Here is a 19,690-nt window from a genome sequence, read left to right on the forward strand (position 1 = left end):
CTATTTTTTTTTCTCCGCTTAGAGCAGCAGAAAAATTGGAGCCGGCCCTGGTCTCTGGCCAGCTGTTCTTCAAATTCTTTTTTGGCCTTCCTAGTTGGAGTTTTACGCTTCATTTGCCCAAGTTTATGCTCCTTTCTATTTGCTTCACTAACATTTAACTTCCACTGTTTAACGGCTGCCTTCTTGCCTCTCACTGTTTCTTTTACTTTGTTTAGCCACGGTGGCACTTTTTTGGCTCTCTTACTATGTTCTTTTAATTTGGGGGATACATTTAAATTGAGCCTCTATTATGGTATCTTTAAAAAGTTTCCGTGCAGCTCTTTGTAGGTCCAGAAAGGAAGCAGCAGGTGTCCCCTAGGGGCCTTGTCTACACACAACTGGTGCTGGTTTCAGTAACTCCTGCGGGGACTCGCTTACTTTGATTTAAGAGCAGCTCAGTTTGGTTTAGCTTAAACACAAACCTAAATGAAACAAGCCTGGTTTACACTGAACTCGGAGCGTCCACATGGCCTTTCGCCCCAATTGATGGTTTAAACCCAGGGTTTCTCTCCATGTACCAATTACCGCGCTGCAGCTGTCCTGGCGCAGGGCCCGTGTGCAGCTCTCACTCCGGCATGACCGTGACGCCCCTAGGTTTCCCTTTGGAGCCAAGTCCCGAGTTAACCCGTGTGGCTGGTGGAGCGAACCGCTGCGTCCCCCCAGCTCCAGCCGGGGGCTGTCAGTGGCTCGCGGCGCTCTGCCCCCGCAAGCCCTGGGGCCGGAGCGTTCCGGGGGGCACCGTATCATAGGGAGGGGCCGGAGCCGCCCTCGCGGCCGGACAGGCGGGGGCGCAGCTCCCAGCTCGCACCGCCTCCCTCCCCTCCCACCGACGTGGCAGCGGCCCCAGCAGCAGCTCCGCTCCGAGCCCCCTGCACGCCCGGCCCGGTCCGGCCCCATGAGCCGCCTGCTCCTGCTGCTGGCCGGGCTGCTGGCGCCCCTGCGCGCCTACGAGCCGGACTGGGGGAAGCTGCAGGGGCTGGCCCGGGGCAAGGTGGAGGTAACGGCGGGGGGCGCGGGGAACCACCCGCTGCTTTGGCCTGGAGAGCGGGGCGGGCACGGGGCGTGGGGGGATCGGGCCGGGCCGAGCGCTGGGGAGCGAGGGGGCGGACGCGGGGCGTGGGGGGAGCGGCCCGCGCCGGGCGCGGGGGCGGGCGGGGGGGGACCCGGGGCGGGGGGGGAGCGGCCGGGGCCGCGCGGTGGGGTGCGCGGGGGCGGACACGGGGCGTGGGGGGATCGGGCCGGGCCGAGCGCGGGGGAGCGAGGGGGCGGACACGGGGCGTGGGGGGATCGGGCCGGGCCGAGCGCTGGGGAGCGAGGGGGCGGACACGGGGCGTGGGGGGATCGGGCTGGGCCGAGCGCTGGGGCGGACACGGGGCGTGGGGATCGGGCCGGCCGAGCGCTGGGGAGCGAGGGGCGGACACGGGGCGTGGGGATCGGGCCCGGCCGCGCGCTGGGGGGCGGACACGGGGCGTGGGGATCGGGCCGGGCCGAGCGCTGGGGAGCGAGGGGCGGACACGGGGCGTGGGGGGATCGGGCCGGGCCGAGCGCTGGGGAGCGAGGGGGCGGACACGGGGCGTGGGGATCGGGCCGGGCCGAGCGCTGGGGAGCGAGGGGCGGACGCGGGGCGTGGGGATCGGCCCGGGCCGAGCGCTGGGGAACGAGGGGCGGACGCGGGGCGTGGGGAATCGGGCCGGGCCGAGCGCTGGGGAGCGAGAGGGCGGACGCGGGGCGTGGGGGGATCGGGCCGGGCCGAGCGCTGGGGAACGAGGGGGCGGAAGCGGGGCGTGGGGGGATCGGGCCGGGACGAGCGCTGGGGAACTAGGGGGCGGACGCGGGGCGGGGGGGGATCGGGCCGGGCCGAGCGCTGGGGAACGAGGGGCGGACGCTGGGCGTGGGGATCGGGCCGGGCCGAGTGCTGGGGAACGAGGGGGCGGACGCGGGGCGTGGGGGGATCGGGCCGGGCCGAACGAGGGGGCGGACACGGGGGGATCGGGCCGGGCTGAGCACTGGGGAGCGAGGGGGCGGATCGGGGACTGGGGGCCAGGCCGAGCCCTGAGGATAAGGAGTGCTAGGAGTGGGTCATGCAGGGACGTGGGGTGTCCAGGCAAGATGCGGGGCGCGTCCTGCCTCCCCGGCCTGTGTCTTAGCGCATCCCTCTTCCCCAGCTCTCCCCGCCTCCGAGCGAGGGGAGCCCCGTGAGCTGCTGTGCCAGCGCTTGGAACCCGAGTAGCCGGGTTGGGGGGAGGCTGATCCCGGGGGGCTGGAGCAGGACCGCCCGCAGCCGGTCGCTGGCTGCTGCCTGGGGAGAGGAGCCTCACCCGTCCCGTCCCGGGAGTGAGACAGAGCCTTCTCCTCTGCTGCGCCTTGGGGCACCCCTGCCACCTTGCGCCTCCAGAGCCCAGCTGGACCCAGTGCCTGCCCCTCCCCATATCGCGGGGGTCTGCCCATCCCCCTGGGCGGGGCACCCCAAATCCTTCTGGGGAGACCTGGGCTGGAACTAGAACTGAGATCTGAGCACCCCAGACTACCTGGGAGACGAGCTACCACCTAGATCCCACGTCCACTCAGCGATTAACCAGGGGCAAGTGGCCATTGGCATCCACCCACCCCCCGTCCCAGGGAGGGTCGCAGGGAATCTGGGAGGGGCCAGAGTGCTGGGATGGGGGGTGGATGACCTGGGGGCAGGGGTCCCCTTTACCCGTGAGCAGCAGTTAGTGCTATGGGGCAGCTGGATGGTGACCACACACCAGTGGAAGGTGGGGAGAGGCACAGCCCTAGTGGGGATGAACCCCCAAACTCTGGTTGGGGGAGGGGGTGGAGCCTCCCGATGAGTTCCCCTGGAAACCATTAACATGACCTGTTACTAGGACAACCTGATGCGTGCTTCATTACCATGGCAACCAGGCATTCTGCTTCTCCTGGTGACCTGGCCCTGGAGACATGGAGGAGCCCAGTGTGGGGCAGGGGCAGGGGCAGGCGGGGAGGGGCTGGGTCCAGCTAGGAGCAGCCCATCCTGCTCAGGGGAGGAGAGGAAGGGTGGCCACAGGCTCCTTGTGGGACCCTGGCAACTCACTGTCTTTCTGGCCTGGGGGTGCAAGCCCTGCACAGCCCCAACCCAGTACAGACTGGGAGGAGCTCAGACACTCTGCTGACGGGGGCCATAGAAGGACCAGCTGGGTCTGGGTGGGGTCAGTGGGATGGAGCAGAGGGCAGGGTGGGGCCCTGGCGAGGCGCCCTACAGAGGGGTGTCAGAGGGGTGGAGATGGAGGGGGTGCAAAGCCAGATTGAGGTGGTTATAAGTGGGATTGCAGGGGGGCAAGGGGAATGTGGGGCTGTGGAAGCGGGTTACAGGTGGGGCTGCAGGGCAATGGGGGGGGGGGTTGCTGGTGGAATTGCAGGGGGGATAGTGGGGAGATTGCAGTGGGGTTAGGGGGTAGCTGTGGGGGGCTGTGGGCAGCTCTCAGTCCCTGTGCACTCTCTTTCCTGCAGACCTGCGGTGGATGATGGCTGAGCCGCCTGAAGGAGGTGAGTGCTGCCGCTCCCTGGGCTGGGGACGCAGGGAATGAGCCCCGCTCCCTCCACTGGGCTGCCATACAGGGGACAGAGGCACCCCCTTGGCCTCCTCCTTGGGTCCTTCCTCCCCCAGGCGCTGCTTGTGCCGGGGTCAGGCTATCACAGTGCTTGGCCAAACCCCTCTGCCAGGGCAGCTCTGGCAGGTGCACAGGTCTCATGCAGCTGCCTGCTTTCCCTGGAGGTTCTGTGGTATGGGGGAGCCCTCCTGGCGCTTTTGTCTCGGGGGCAGCACTCATCTCTGCTCCCTTCCAGGTGAAGGCCTTTGTCACCGAGGACATCCCTCTGTAGTATCCTTTCCTGCTCTGGGGTGAGCCGGGCTGTGGATGGGGAGGGGGCTGGCAAACCTGGGATTTGGCTCCAAGATCCAAGCTCATATTTCCAGCCTGCAAGACTGTGAACCCCCGTGCGTGTCAGTGCGTCTGTGTCACCTGCCTGAGTCTGCAGACAGCCTGGGCCAAGAGCTCCCATTCATCCCAATTGGGTGTTGACTCTGGAGCCCGACGACCATTTGCCACTAACTCGCCCAGCATGCCCAGCGCTGTGGGATGTGGTGGTGGCTCCTGGGGACAGCTGGCTGGTGTCCAGGGCTGCGGGGGATGGGGGCTATGAGCTCAAGCTCCCTTTACCCTCAGAAATAGCATCAAGTCCCTGTGCCTGGGGGGAGGGGAAGCAGAGATGCTGCACCCCAGAGGCAGATGCTCAGCCACCTGCTGGAGGCTAAACCCCACACTGCCTCCCACCACATCTGGGGCCAGAGCCCCAGCCCTCTGCTTCCCTAGACACTGTGCTAGGGCCAGGGTCATCCCAGGAGCTAGCCCGGGGGTTGCTGGGATGCTCAGTGAATTGCACGTCAGCAAGGGGCCCGTGCCCTGCTTTCCGAGCCCAGGGGACACAGAGGACCCTGCAACTTCCAGGCCTGGGGCCCTGAGTCACCCAGGCCATGGTCAGTGGGATGCTGATGCCAGGCCAGGGCCCTGCCCCATCACTGCCAGGATCCTTAAGGGCACCTTCCAGCCACAACCTGGTGATGAAGCATCTCCCTGGAGCCGACCCTGAGCTTGTGCTGCTCAGCTTCAGATATGAGGAGCTGGAGGTAAGAGCTGGCTGGGTGGGGGGAGAGAGGGGTGCTCCTGGGTACACCAGAATCATAGAATCTCAGGGTTGGAAGGGACTTCAGGAGGTCATCTAGTCCAACCCCCTGCTCAAAGCAGGGCCAACCCCAACTAAATCATCCCAGCCAGGGCTTTGTCAAGCCTGACCTTAAAAACCTCTAAGGATGGAGATTCCACCATCTCCCTAGGTAACCCATTCCAGTGCTTCACCACCCTCCTAGTGAAAAAGTTTTTCCTAATATCCAACCTAAACCTCCCCCACTGCAACTTGAGACCATTACTCCTTGTTCTGTCATCTGCTACCACTGAGAACAGTCTAGATCCATCCTCTTTGGAACCCCCTTTCAGGTAGTTGAAAGCAGCTATCAAATCCCACCTCATTCTTCTCTTCTGCAGACTAAACAATCCCAGTTCCCTCAGCCTCTCCTCATAAGTCATGTGCTCCAGCCCCCTAATCATTTTCATTGCCCTCTGCTGGACTCTTTCCAATTTTTCCACATCCTTCTTGTGGCGTGGGGCCCAAAACAGTACTCCAGATGAGGCCTCACCAGTGTCGAATAGAGGGGAATGATCTGCTGGCAGTGCCCCTACTTATACAGCCCAAATGCCGTTAGCCTTCTTGGCAACAAGGGCACACTGTTGACTCATATTCAGCTTCTCATCCACTGTAACCCCTAGGTCCTTTTCTGTAGAACTGCTGCCTAACCATTCGGTCCCTAGTCTGTAACAGTGAATGGGATTCTTCTGTCCTAAATGAAGGACTCTGCACTTGTCCTTGTTGAACCTCATCAGGTTTCTTTTGGCCCAGTCCTCTAATTTGTCCAGGTCCCTCTGTGTCCTGTCTCTACCCTCCAGCGTATCTACCACTCCTCCTAGTTTAGTGTCATCTGCAAACTTGCTGAGGGTGCAGTCCACGCCTTCCTCCAGATCAGTAATGAAGATATTGAACAAAACCGGCCCCAGGACCGACCCTTAGGGCACCCCGCTTGATACTGGCTGCCAACTAACGTGGAGCCGTTGATCACTACCCGTTGAGCCCGACAATCTAGCCAGCTTTTTATCCACCTTATAGTCCAATCATCCAGCCCATACTTCTTTAACTTGCTGGCAAGAATACTGTGGGAGACGGTATCAGAAGCTTTGCTAAAGTCAAGGAATAACACATCCACTGCTTTCCCCTCATCCACAGAGCCAGTTATCTCCTCATAGAAGGCAATTAGGTTAATCAGGCATGACTTGCCCTTGGTGAATCCATGCTGGCTGTTCCTGATCACTTTCCTCTCCTCTAAGTGCATCAGAATTGATTCCTTGAGGACCTGCTCCATGATTTTCCAGGGACTGAGGTGAGACTGACTGGCCTGTAGTTCCCCGGATCCTCCTCCTTCCCTTTTTTAAAGATGGGCACTACATTAGCCTTTCTCCAATCATCTGGGACCTCGCCCGATCGCCATGAGTTTTCAAAGATAATGGGCAATGGCTCTGCAATCACATCCGCCAACTCCTTTAGCACCCTTGGATGCAACACATCTGGCCCCACAGACTTGTGCTCGTCCAGCTTTTCTAAATAGTCCTGAACCACTTCTTTCTGCACAGAGGGCTGGTCACCTCCTCCCCATGCTGTGCTACCCAGTGCAGCAGTCTGGGAGCTGACCTTGGTGAAGACAGAGGCAAAAAATCATTGAGTACATTAGCTTTTTCCACATCCTCTGTCACTAGGTTGCCTCCCTCATTCAGTAAGGGACCCACACTTTCCTTGACTTTCTTCTTGTTGCTAACATACCTGAAGAAACCCTTCTTGTTACTCTTAACAGCTCTTGCTAGCTGCAACTCCAAGTGTGATTTGGCCTTCCTGATTTCACTCCTGCATGCCTGAGCAATATTTTTATACTCCTCCCTGGTCATTTGTCCAATCTTCCACTTCTTGTACGCTGCTTTTTTGTGTTTAAGATCAGCAAGGAGTTCACTGTTAAGTCAAGCTGGTTGCCTGCCATACTTACTGTTCTTTCTACACATCGGGATGTGGGGAGCAGGGTTGGGGCTCTGGCTGTGGGGTAGCTCCCAGCTGCTTGTCCCAGCAGGGGATGTGTTCTGCAGTCATCCGGTGAAAGCCAGGGGGAGGCTGTCGCCCCTGGTGCTGGACTGAGCGGAGCCCTGGGCCTAGCTGTGGGAGGGAGCTGAGCCTGCAGGGGGCTGAATTGCTGGCCCAGCCGTGACTAGGGCTGGGGCTGCTGGATGTCGGCACTGCAATCCCTGGTTTGTTGTTTTTTTGCAGAGAATTCCCCTGAGTGACATGAGCCGGGAAGAGATTAACCAGCTGGTGCAGGAGCTGGGATTTTACCGCAAGGAGGCACCTGATGCCCTGGTGCCTGAGGAGTTCCAGCTCGCCCCAGCCAGGCCTCTGCCCACCCTGCAAGCGAAGGAGCAGGGCGCTGGACCACCCTTCCCCCCAGCTCCTGCAGCCAAGAGCGAGCACCCCAGGAAGCCTGGCAACCAGGAACACCCAGATCTATAGAGAACAGCCAAACGTGTGCATGGGGAGGGGTGTGCGTGTGCACACAGGGTGTATGGACTGGAGCTGTGCATCCACCCGACTGGTAGGTGTGACACAGCTTCTGCCCCCCAGGGGGCGTTGTTCAGGGCACAATATGTTCTATACCAGCCCTGGGTCAGCTGCCCTCCCCTGCCTGCTGCCCAGCCCCATGGCTGTTAAGAGGCAGCCCCGTGGTACCCGGACCAGCCTGCTAGTGCTTCTGTGCTGTCAGTGCCCGCTGCCTGCAGGGACAGAATGAAGCCCTCAGCTGAAAGCTCTGGGTGCTGAGGGTGGATGAGCTGAGTCCCAGAGGGCACAGGGTCGCTGCCCCCTGCCATCTGCGCTGTGGTCCACGGGCTTGTGTCCAGAGCTGGAATAAAGGCCCCTTCACCCCACCTGTTGCAGTGTGTCACCGTCTTCCTGGGGGGGTTGGGGAGCCCCCCCAGCTCATTACAGCAAACACCACCCCCACCCCGTCAGCACAAACAGGGGCCCTGGGTGGGGAACGCGGGGAACCAGCAGGCTGCAGCTGGTGGCTCCAGCGGGGGGCTCAGACCAGACCTGGGGCTTTTAGGGGCTAGTCCCGGCTGCCCCCAGCTGCCGGGGAGGGAAGCCCCCTTGCTGGGCCTGGCCCTAGGGTGCAAGGCCAGGGCCCTGGCTGATTGACAGAGCAGGAGCTGGGCCCTGCAGAAGGGCCGGGGCCGAGTCAGGGTCTGCCCTGTGTCCAGGAAATGGGTTGGTGGAGCCGTGCAGGGGGCTCCTCACTGAGAACTGGACAGTGGCCTCGCTAACCACATGGCTCCACTCCCTCCCTGCTCCCGTGGTGGGAGCCGGAGCAGCACCCCCCTTCTCAACACCCAGTCTGGGCTTACAGCAGCCCAGCCAGTGCTGGGGATCTCGGCCATGGGTGTTAGCCAGCGGGGAGGGTAGGACGAGTGCCTGATCCTGGGAGCCCGAGCAGACGGGCTGTGGGAGCAGATGTCCCGATCTTTTAGGGACAGTCCTGATAGTTGGGGCTTTTTCTTATATAAACTCTTGTTACCCCCCAGCCCCAATTTTTCACACTTGCTGTCTGGTCACCCTATAGATGTGGGTGCGGCTGAGCCAGGAATACACCTAGCATGGACGCCCCAGAAACAGTGCAGCCTTTTCAGGTGCAGGGTGGCTTCAGAAGCCCCCCCCTACCCCACACCTGGCCCCTGCAGGAACCTGGCTCCCTGGGTCAGGAGCAGCAGCCTGGCACAGGGACACCAATAGGGCAGGGAGACAGGCCCATCTGCCTCCTGCCCCTAGGCTACAGCCCTGCTGGTGGTTCCAGGAGACTCTCAGCCCACAGGGATCCACTTTGCAGCCATAGCCCCGGGGTTGGGGTGGAAAATAGGGGGTAGGGCCTAGCTCTGCTCCATGAACCCACCGGCCTGGGGGCTGCAGCCATCACAGTGAGCTGGTGGTGGAGAGGGGAGCAGGGCAGAGGGACTGGAGCCACCCAAAGTGCCTCCTGGCAGGGAAAGGAGCTGGCCAGGCCAGAACTGGGCAGAGCAGCAGGTGAGAGAACACAGGGCCCTTCCCCGAAAGGAGAGGGAGACACTGTGTGCATGCCCCATGCCTCCCCCCACCCCGGCAATGGGAGGGTAGCAGTGCTAACCGGGGCACCCTGCAGAGCCAGGGTAGTGGGAGCATTGCCACAGCCAGCCCTCTGCCCACCCAGGGGTGGCAAGGAGCAGAGGCCGGGCCCTGTATAACAGAACTTTATTGTCAGGCTGGTGATACAAGTGTCTATGCAGGTGTAGAAATGGTTACACAATCGGCTAGTGACACTGAGTGCAAAGGGCCCAGGGCCAGCTCGGCGGGCTGGGAATCAAGTGGGCGGTACCATGCCAAGCCCTGGGGGGCTGCCCCACTGGGGAGGGCCTGTGCCCCAGTAGCCCACCCCCCTCACCAGGTTCCAGTCCAGCTCCCCAGGGCAAAGGGATGTGGGTCCCAGCACTGGCAGTGCCTCCTGGGGGTGGGGGTGAGCAGCAGGCAGCAGCGTGCCAATGTGGGCGCTGCCCCCAAGGGTGGGCACAGTGCTGAGTGCGGAAGTTCCCAAGGGAGAGGGCTGCAAGCAGGGGTGTGAGCAGCACCCTTCTGGAGTGCACCTCCCCCCCGAGAACCCCCCCCACACACACACACGTGTGCTGCACCCAGAGCCCAGCTACCCAGGCCACAAGCCCTGGGACGCTCCCTCACCTGCCCCCCTAACTCCAGTGACAACCCCCTGGGCCAGGGGTCTACAGCACCATGCCAGCCCATTGCCACCATGCGGCGCCCAGGACCACAGCCAGACAGGGCAGGGCCTTGGCCCGACAGCCAGCCCAAGACCAGGGCCGGCTTTCGGCCTATTCCACCAATTCCTCCGAATCGGGCCCCGCGCCCAGGGAGAATCCCTTCCCTGGCTGGAGGCGCCTTTTTAATTTTTACTCACCCAGCGGCACTCCAGGTCTAAGGCGGCACTTCGGTGGTGGGCCCTTCAGTACCGCTGAAGACCCGGAGTGAGTGAAGGACCCGCCGCTGAAGACTCGGAGCACCAGCCGGTGAGTACAAAGCCCCACTTTTTTTTTTTTAAAGTCATCTCTGCCGGGGCCCTGTCAAAACTGTTCGAATTGGGCCCCGCACTTCCGAAAGCCGGCCCTGCCTGAGACGTACCCAGGGCTCTCCCAGCCCGGCGGGGGGAGGGGGTATTGCACAGCATAAAAACAATTCCTTTAACATGAATAACTTAAAACAATACTATAGAAAGCACAGGGCAGGGGGTGAGAGCCAAGCTGGCAGGGGGACCAGGCCAGGGACCATGGGGCAGAGCAGCAGCTGGAGGGAGCTCGTAACATGGACAGAGGGGGCAGAGCACAGACAGTGCAGGACCGGTCTCAGCCTCACCCAGGCCCCTCAGGGCAGCCAGGTGGGTGGGCAGGTCTGCTGGGGGCAAGTGGGTGCCCCCCCTGCACACCTGGGTCCCTGCGGGGGGCAGCGGGGGTCTATTCACGCTGCAGCCGTGCCCAGGGCAGCAGGGGCAGGACGGGGGGGGGCTCTAGAACTCTTTCTGCCGCAAGCGTAACTCATGGCGCCGCAGGTGGTTGTAGAGGGACTGCACGTAGGTGAAGACGCACTTGGAGTCTGGCCTCTTCCCCATGATCATCATGTCTTCCACCTCCACCAGGGGCATGCAGTCAACCAGCATCCTGCGGGGAGAGGGCAATGAGCTGCGGGCACGACTGCCTCCTGCAGGCCAGCCCCTGCCCTGCCGAGAGCCCCCACTGCTCAGCTCCCACCGCACACCCGCCGAAACCCCACACAGCCCCTCCCCGCTCCCAAGCACCAGGCCTTGCTCACATCCTGCATGGCCCCCCGCCCAACAGCACTAGCCACCACCCAGGGCTCCCTCCACAACCAGTAGTGCACCTGGCCCAGCTGGCACGGGTAACCCTGGTGCACCAGCCGCTCCCTTCAGTTAAACATCTCGGACAAACGCACACCCAGGCGGGTGGGGTGCCCAGCAGTGCAGCTTCCCCCTAGGTCCTGCCCACATGACCCACTGCCCAGAGCCTTGGCTCTCACCAGCCAGCCAGCAACTTGGCCCCATCACCCTCACAGCTGGCACCTGCCACATATTCCACTTTCTCCTCCCAGCCTCACCCCCACATCCCTGCCCCTGCTCCTCTCCCTGTGAGCTGTGAGGTGGCCCCAGGCCCGCTCGCCTCAGCTGCCTGGCTCCAGGGCTAGTGCCCATTGCCTTTAAACCTTGGGCCTGACTTGAGTGCAGCTTCCCTCACAGAGCCCCAGGCCATCCCACAACCCCTGGCCTATGCTCACCTCCAGCGCCCGGAGGGGGCCGTGCCCTCAGCCCATGAGTTAACCTGTTCCTGGGATGTGCCCACAGAAAGGAGAGCACCCCCCAACACCGCCTGGCTGGGGAGCTGAAGTGCCACCCTTCCCCTGTCCTGTCTCCCTCCTAAGCCTCCCACCCCTTGGGTCCCATGGCAGCCGCCTCCCTCACCGGGCCCCTCTGACAGGAACAGGGCAGCCTACAGCTTTAGCTCCAGTGCCAGCCATGGGGCAGCAGGTACCCAGAATAAGGGCAGACGTTTGCACGAGCCCCTGACCACACACCGCAGGACTCACCCCCTCTCCCCACAAGAGCCTCCTCCGCAGCTCCTCCCTGTGCTCCCTCAATCCCCCATCCTCTCCCCCCCTGCAGCCAAGGGCGTGCTGTGCCCAGCTGAGAACACAGCAGCAGCAGGGCCCTGCCACCATGTCCCCTCCGCCCCAGGATGGGAGTTCCTTTCTGCACAGGCCCAGAAATCCCCCCCCCCAGATGTGCACAACCATCCCACTGGCACCACAGCAGGTGCTCCAGGCAACGGGCCTGATCCTAATGCCCTCAACTCCTATCCTCAGGTCCCCAGGCTGAGGGCGCAGGCAGATCGCAGGCCCAGGGTGGCCCAAGGCCTCAATAGGCAGCAGGCACTGCCCGCCCGCCCGAACACTTCCCCAGCAGGCGACTGGCGGCGTTGGAGCAACCCAGGCAGGCCCCCACTGGCTGAGGAGGCTGCCGGTCTGCTCCCTAACACTCCTGATTGCAAACTGCCCCATCGGGAACCAGTGCGGCTGGCTGCCCACAGAGCTGTGTGCCAGGCAGCCTGGGCCTGAGGTGAACAGGTACGCTCCAGCCTGGGCAGACTCACCCTCCCCACCCAGGCCCGAGAAACCAATGTCTTTACAGCTCCCCAGGCAGAGGCTGCAACACCATCAGTCCTGGGCTGAGGCTCACCCCGGCGTCACAGCAGGATTTGAAGCCCGGCTGGGATCCAGGCTAGGGGAGCGAGTGGGCACAGACGGGCAGTCTAGGTACCGCATGGGCAGAGGCACATCCCACACCTCCCCCAGCCAGGGCCCTCCAGGGCTGCTCAGCCCCCAGAGCCCATTGTCCTTGGCCCTTGTGCCAGGAGGCACCCCCCCCCCCCCCGCCAAAGCACCACAGCTGCGACCTGCTCTGGCTCACCCCCCACCAGCCCAGCAGGGGAAATAACCATCCCTGTTCCCCGAGCCAGCCCCAGGGTGGAAGGAAGCAGGAGCCCGGTTTTGCAGCTTCGCCCAGGGACGACACGGCCTGGCACACAGCAGCTCCTGGCACAGGCTGCTGCTGGAAATGTTCTGGTGCTGCAGGTCGCACCCCAGGCCTGCCCGGGCTCCACACGCCAACAGCTCCTGTGCCGTCCTTCCCAGAGCAGGAGGGACGGCCCTGTCAGCACCCCCCACGCCAACGGGGCGAGGGTGAGAAATGCTACAGCGAGCTGCCCAGGGCCCACAGGGGCAGCCACTCAAGGTCCCAGCCTGCAGCTCAGCACCCTCTCAGCACCAGGGGAGGCAATGCATGCTGGGAGCTGTAGTTCCTGTGCCACACCGCAGCCAAAGCAGAGGGGTCTTGCTGTATTAACTCCCTGCGAGCAGCCGGGGCAGAAACCGCACCTGGAGCAAAGAGAACTGGGGCTGCCAGGGGAGCGGGAGCACAGCTACGACCCTACCCTCAGCCAAACGCTGCAAAGTGCAGATGAGCCAACCTGGCAGGTCCAGCCAAGCTGCACCTCACCTCCTTCCCCTGGAGGGCTGCTCTGCAGGGGAGGTGGTGAAAGGCTCAGGGCTGAGCCCATGAGGTGCCTGCCAGACCCACCCTCAGCAGTGTCATGGAAGCCCTGGGTGCAGCCCCCGGGGAGGAAGTGTTGCAGGTCTGGGCCACAGCCGAAGCAGGATTACTAGCCTTGTACCAGCCCCTTGCCTGCCCCAGGGGCACATAGTGCCCCCCACCTCCCCAGGAGAGGGTGCAGGGGGAAGCTGCAGCAGAGACAGAGGTTATGGGAGCAGTGTGGGGGAACAAGCCAGGCTGGGCATGGCCCAGACTCTGCACCCAGAGCTCCAGCAGAGGCTCCCGGAGGCAGGTTCTACTGGGAGCCATTGTCACTAGACGGCAGCTGTTGCAAACAGTGCAGGAAAGGGGAGGTGGGGGCTCCCCCAAGGCCCCCACTGGCTGGCCAGGCTCTGCCAGCTGCTCTGCTACCTGGGACTGGAATGGGTGGTGGAAATGGGGGGGATTTTAATGGGGCACATGGCTAAATCGTGGGGGAGCACTGGGGCTCTGCAGAGATGCCAAGCCCCACAGCAGAGAGCAGCAGCCCTGCCTGGAAGAGGGGTGAGCCTGAAGGAATGGAGTTGGTAACCCAGTGCCAGGCCTTGCCCAGCTCGCGCTCAGGGCAGAGCCGTGCATTCAGGCCCATCTGACATCCCACCTGCAGAGGGAGCAAGGGCTGGTGGGTGAGCACAAGCCTAGAGCCAGTGTCCCCCTCCCCAGGGCTGGCACAGCCCCCCTGAGCAGCCAGCCCAGCGGGGGCCGGGGTGAGACTGGGGGCCCAGGTGGCTCGGGCCTGTAAAGCGCTGAGAGATCACTGTGTGGAAGTGTTGGAGGGGGATGAAGGATCCCTCTTCCCCCAGACATCAGCCCCTTCTGTTGAACAGGCCCAGGCACCGGGTGCCCCAAGCGCATGGTGCAGCAGGAACAGCCCCCAGCAGTGGCAGCTATGGGTACAGCAGCAGGCTGCTGTGTAGCCAGCACCCAGGACCCCCCAACTCACTGGGAAACGGCCCCATAATGCAGAAGACCCCTCCCCAGCCCCTGTCTGTCCGGACACTGGAGCCCCTTGGCACTGAGCAGCGATGGTGCTGCGGGGAGGCTGGGAGAGCCTGGCCCATGCCACCAGCATGTGCACAGCCCAGCCCGGAGGTGCTGGGTCCAGCCAGCTCCCTGGCAGGGGCTCGGGCAAAGCCCAGCTGCTCACAGCCCTGCTGCCCGCTCGGGCTTCCTACCACCAAGTGGCTGATTTCCTAGGGGCCAGGCCCTCCCTGCGCTGCTCAGGCCCGGGGCAGAGCCCAGAGCAGGAAATCCCCCCCAGCGAGGCCTGCACAGGGAGGGGCCTGCCCCCAGGGCATGCCTGACTCCCCTCACACAGGCGGGGGAGTGCCTCCTGCTGGAGGGAACAACAGCACCAGCCCCCTCCCCCAAGCTCAGCCCCATCCCCCACCCCCCACCCTGTGCCTTAGAGAGAGGAGTCTCAGTCCCCACCCACCCCACCCTCTGCCTGCCTTGTGCAGGGCTGAGATCACTCAGCAACCTTCCAGCCAAGGAGCTCCATGTGCTGCCCCACCACTCATCAGCCCCTTCAGCAGCCTTCCACCGCTGCAGGTGGGGAAACCGAGGCACCACTTGCCCAAGGATACACAGCGAGCCGTGGCAGAGCTCCATCCACCAGCCGTTTGCTGCTGCCAGTTCTGAGCGCGCACCCCTTGCAGTGTGTTATTCTCCCAGCTCAGGCCGCCTGGGCAGGGCGGGGCGGAGCAGTATGGCAGTTGTGGGCAGTTGAGGCGGAAGTGAAGGGATGCTGGCTTGTGACAGAACAGCTGGGAGCTGCTGCTCACTACCGCACCCAGCTGCAGCAGCCCGGCTCCCCCTAAGCCACGGTAACAGCAGGACACAGCAGCCAGCTGGGGACCCACACAAGAACCTGAGTGGGCTGCCCCACACCCCTGCACACGGAGCTTCCCACCCTGCCTCCCGCTCTCGCCAACACCTGCTGATCTGCACCAAGGGTGGGCTCAGCCCTGCCCATCTGGACAAGCTGCTGTATGCCCTGAAGGTGGGGGGGGGGGCAGGCTCAGTGCACACGCAGTACCCAGCCCCCCCCACACACACCCACACACTGGCTCGGCGCTCCCTGCCAGGGCCAGCGGCGCTGGGAGTGAAAGGGGCTCGCTGGCCCAGCGGCTTCCAGGCATTTGGCCAAAAGTGCCAGTGTGACGAAGTGGGGCTGTTCTTAACGTTTCCTTTGAATACTGTGGGGGGGCCCTCAGTTCCTGGCCGACCCTCTGTTGCCTGGCAACTAATGGCCTGGGCCCTTCCCCCCTGCAAGGTGATGCTAAAGGTGGGGGAGAACAAATGTCAGGTGACCTCCTGGCCCGGGAAAGAGACAAAGGCCAGAAAGGAGGGGCTGCCGGGGGTTTCAGTTAGGAGCTGGCTGGGGCCGGGAAGTGAGGGCAGACGGGGTTGTCTGCCTCGCTGGGCACCAGAATGGACCCGGCTGAGGGGTCCCGTTCTCTGAACCTACAAGCTCTGGTTTAGACCATGTTCCTGTCATCTAATAAACCTCTGTTTGACTGGCTGGCTGAGAGTCACGTCTGACTGTGAAGTGGGGGTGCAGGACCCTCTGGCTTCCCCAGGACCCCATCTGGGCACATTTGCTGTGGGAAGCGCACGGAGGGGCAGAGGATGCTGAATGCTCCAAGGTCAGACCCAGGAGGTGAAGCCGTGTGAGCTTCTTGCCCTGGGGACAGTCTGCTCCAAGGGACAGGAGGCTCCCCAAAGTCCTGCCTGGCTTTGTGGGGAGCAGTTCCAGAGCATCGCCTGGGGACTCTGTGACAGCCAGAATGGGGCAGGCACCGTCCTGTGCCCCTCCCCCAACAGTGCCTCCTTGCTTCCACCAGCATGGGCCTGGAGCGGGGCAGAACCAGCACTGCTCAGGACATTCAGCACTGGGGAGAAAGACAATTTCTGCCCCCCCCCGCCAGGCATGCCCACTTAGCTACCCCAGGGGCCCTCTGCCCTGCAGCTCTCCTCCCATACAGCTTGGCCAATGCCAACCCATCCTGCTCCAGTCCTAGGCCCCGAATGGTTCTTTCAATGTATTGAGTCCTGCACTGCAGCAGAGAGTGGGTGATCACTGCAGTGACATCTGCAGCCTGGGGGGCCCTACTGGCTCTGGGGGGCTTGGAGCCCAGGTGCCCCCAGCTAGCAGCTGCTGCTCCCCTTGGTTCCAGCACCTCTGGAAATGCAGCCCCAGGCAGCAGCACCGAGCGGTCTGGGTTTGTGATGGAAAAGCTTGAGGCCACCTCAGGAGAATCCCTGCCCTTATAAAGGCATAGTTGAGTCTGCAGTGTGCGGAGTGCAGCGTGGGGCCCACGGGCCGGGGGAGGCTCCAGCGGGAGCAGAGATGCCCCCAGACAGGCCCAAACACAAACAAGGAGCAGTGTGATGGACGTGCCTGAGTCACACTTTCCAGGCTCCCTGCTCCCGTCGCCTGCCCATATATGACTAGGAGGCACCTTGGAGTGGGAGGGCTCACTCCCCTCGCCTGAACCCCGGCTCAGCCTCGCTGGCCTGTGGCAGAGGGCCGAGAACGCTGCGCTTGCAGGACACAGACTGAGGAAGCACCAGGCCCAGGTCGCTAGCCCCCTGGCCCTGCCGGAGGGGCGCCCACACAGCACGAGCAATGGGGCAGGGAGGGCTGCAGGAGTCGCGCTGCCAGCCCTCGATCCCGCAGCAGGCTGCTCCAACACAGGGGGAGGTGTAATTAAAGCAGCAGTGCCCTACATCCTGGGCTCAGAGAGCTGGGGAGGGAAATCTCGTCAGGGCACCCCCCCGCCTGGCGGGGGCCCAGCCCGCGTGCTGTGCTGGGGTGCAACGGCCTGTTCCCCTCCCCGGCCCCCATTCTAGATGCTGACACTCAGGCAGTGTTGCTGGACAGCCCTGGCTGAGCTCAGAGTCAGTCTGGCTAACAGGGCTCAGCCCCTTGGTGCCCTGACGTCTGGCCTGCTCTCTGGGAAGAGGGGTGTGCCCCCCAGCCCTCCACCCCATGGATGGCAGGACTCACCCCCCCTCCCCTGACCTACTGCACAGCTGCACCGCGACATTGCCCTGCCCGCTAGCCCCCAGCTCAGCACAGCGCAACCAGGCCCCTCGCTGCCCCCTCCTGCTGAGCACGGCCAAGCCGGGGCTGGGCGGTAGATTGAGGAAGATTCTCACCATCGCTCCCAGGGGTGTAAATAGGCTACGACTTTTTGGTTTTTACCAGCCCCTTCTGGACCAGGCAGCGATAGAACTCCTGAATGTATGTGTACACACACTTCCAATCCGGCTCGCGCATCCGGACCATGTCCTCCACGTCGAGCAACTGCGGACAGTCTGCGTGCTTCCTGGGGGCGGGGGGAAAGGGGGAGCGAGTGATCACAGCCCAGTCGGGGAGGGGGGTGGGGGGGAAGAGAGAGAGAGAGAGAACAAGAGAAACGTATCAATCCAATTCACATTCCCCTGGGGCCATAACAACGCTCCAGTTCACACATGCTCTGGGGAGGGTGCGCATTCCCGGGTACCGCTGCACTACTGCCACGGTGAGACTACCAGGAATCGGGGCTACACGAGCACAGCCGGGGGGGGTCAGAGGTGCGGGAGTGTGAGGTCCAGCGTGAGGAGATCCAGAGCAGAAGAACAGAGCGAGACAGAGGAGGAGGAGGAGGAGAGGAAGGGAGTGAAGTGCTCTGGCGCCAACCAGTGGTTGAGGAGCGGATTCCAGAGCGGAGCGGCTCTCTATATAGCTGCGTATAGAGATGGGCTGGCAGAGGGGAAGGCCCGGCTCCCTCCTCGCCTGGCTCCGCTTGGAATCAGTGCAAGCAGCTCACCGAGGGCCGGAGGGGGAGGAAGGGGAAGGGCCACCTGGCTTCCAGGCTGGAGGGATCGATTGCTCTCATGGTCCACGCACCGGTCCCCGTTAAGGCAAAAGGCATCATTAATAGGAAGGCGGAAGTCCCAGGCACACGCACCCCGCACCCCACCGCTCACTGTACCCTGTGCGGACTAGACAAAAGAGCGCGCGGGCCTGGGGAGCCGACACCCACGCACCGTCTGGGGCCTCCTGGCCCCCAGACGTCATCCCCCGCAGGGCAGCCTGCACGGGCCAAGGAAACTCAGAGACCCTCCGACACACCCCTCCCCAGCCTGTGGAGACACCGGAGAAACTAGCCTGCCTCTGGCTCTGCGAGGGTGCAGCCAGCCACTGAAGGGAAGGAGAGAGAGGTGGATGGATGGATGGATGGAGAGACAGAAGGAAGGAGAGGGGCTGACACTCAGCCTCCAGCTGGACCCGCTCCCTTTTCTCAGCGCCCCAGGAAACCAGAAGCGAAAAGGGGGAGCTCCGGAAGCTGCAATAGCCCCCGGGGCGGGACGCAGCCCCAAGCCGCCCAGGCTGCAGCACTGCACTGCACCAGGCCCCGCATCCCCTCCCCACTCGACGCCAGTCAAGCCCCAGACAGCTTGAGGGGCCTCACCCTGCACAGGTTTTGCTCCAGCGTTCAAGCGGTTAGAAGAGGGGGACGGTGGCAGGGGCAGGGGCTCCGTGCGCCCAGGGTTAGCCAGGGAAGGCCGGCCACTGTCGGTGCTCAGGGGCATGGCGGGGCAGCGGCTGCTGGTTACGGGCAAAGAGCTCTCTGGGGAATCATTCAGTCCCTTGCGAAGGCTGCTCCGGGGCCGTCTCAGTGATGCTCAGGGCTACAGGGCGAGAGGGGTTTGACCCGACACCTCTGCACTGAGCTGCGCTGGCTTCCTATGCACCTGCGCGGACGTCGCTTTGCCCAGGGTCAGGCCAGAGCAGGCACGCACGGCATGCTGGGAAGCAGCAGAGCCGGCCCGAGAGCCCCAAGCACGTGGCAGGGCAGCAGGGAGCCGGCTCAGCTCGGAGGAGAGGCAGCCCTGGGGGCACTTGCTGCTTCCCCGCGCCAGCCTTAGCAGGGCAGTGCCATGCTCCTGAGCCAGTGGAGCGGGAAGGGCCCCTGCCTCGGCCCGCACGGTGCAGCGGGGAGGGGTACGTACTCTGCCGAGGAGAAGGCCACCTCAAAGTTGCGGCGGCGGTTCTGGGGCGTCAGCTGTGTGTAGTCGAAGGCCTCGGGGAAGAAGTTGTGGACGAGGGCGCAGAAGGCCATGCCGTCGCTCCAGCTGGAGGAGAAGTTCTGGATGTCCACGTGCTGCGGGGCAGAGGCAGGGTCAGGAGAGGGAGCAGGCCCAGAGGTGAGCAGGAGCCGGTTTGCTCCGGTTCACAAGAACCGGTTGTTAAATTTAGAAAAAGGAGTAGAACCAGTTGCTAAAGGGGTGGGCGGGTGGACAAACTCCGGCCCGCGGGACCGTCCTGTCCGGCCCACCTGAGCTCCCAGCCGGGGAGGCTCCCCCAGCCCCTCCCCCCCCGACAGAGCCGCCGGCACCAGCGCTCTGGGCAGCTCGGCAGCTCCTGCTGCTTTGAGCAGCATGGTAAGGGGGCCAGGCCGGGACTGGGAGGAGGGGTTGGCAGGGCCGCCCAGAGTGGGGGGGCAAGAGGGGCCCCCACGAGAATCTCTGAGGCTCCCCCTGGCCCCGCCTTCCCCCTCAACCTCCCCCCATTCCCTGTCCACCACCTCCCCCACACTCCCTGTCCCCGGGACTCCCTGCCCCTTATCCAACCCCCCTGGCCCCGGCCCCTTACCACGCCACTTATCCCTGCCTCCCCCCTCTCCTGGATCCTCAGCGTGCCGCGTCCAGGAGCGGCCCTGGACA

The 19,690-nt window shown here is 63.5% G+C and overlaps 2 protein-coding genes across 5 annotated transcripts in view; one reads left to right on the forward strand and one right to left on the reverse strand.

Moving 5' to 3' along the window:
- Positions 1-646: 646 nt before the first annotated feature.
- On the forward strand, positions 647-7,649 carry SELENOM (selenoprotein M). The gene is made up of 5 exons (XM_039504415.1): positions 647-1,036; positions 3,529-3,564; positions 3,865-3,899; positions 4,627-4,705; positions 6,997-7,649. Exons 1-5 carry the CDS (start codon positions 935-937, stop codon positions 7,234-7,236), a joined length of 492 nt encoding a protein of 163 aa, XP_039360349.1. The 5' UTR covers positions 647-934; the 3' UTR covers positions 7,237-7,649.
- A 2,163-nt stretch (positions 7,650-9,812) lies between these two features.
- The window catches only part of SMTN (smoothelin), a 52,833-nt gene continuing 42,955 nt past the window's right edge, over positions 9,813-19,690 (reverse strand). For 3 of the 4 annotated variants that reach the window (XM_039504410.1, XM_039504411.1, XM_039504408.1), the window contains 2 exons: positions 18,977-19,128; positions 9,813-10,472 (listed from right to left, as the gene is read on the reverse strand). In XM_039504410.1, coding sequence (XP_039360344.1) covers positions 10,322-10,472; positions 18,977-19,128 — 303 coding nt within the window. In that variant the 3' untranslated portion in view covers positions 9,813-10,321. Of the gene's footprint in view, positions 10,473-17,137; positions 17,308-18,976; positions 19,129-19,690 lie in introns of all 4 variants that reach the window. The other variant, XM_039504409.1, reaches the window with a different exon arrangement.

The sequence above is a fragment of the Mauremys reevesii genome, linkage group 18 (genome assembly GCF_016161935.1).
Source record: "Mauremys reevesii isolate NIE-2019 linkage group 18, ASM1616193v1, whole genome shotgun sequence".
In the NCBI taxonomy this organism is placed as follows: domain Eukaryota; kingdom Metazoa; phylum Chordata; order Testudines; family Geoemydidae; genus Mauremys; species Mauremys reevesii.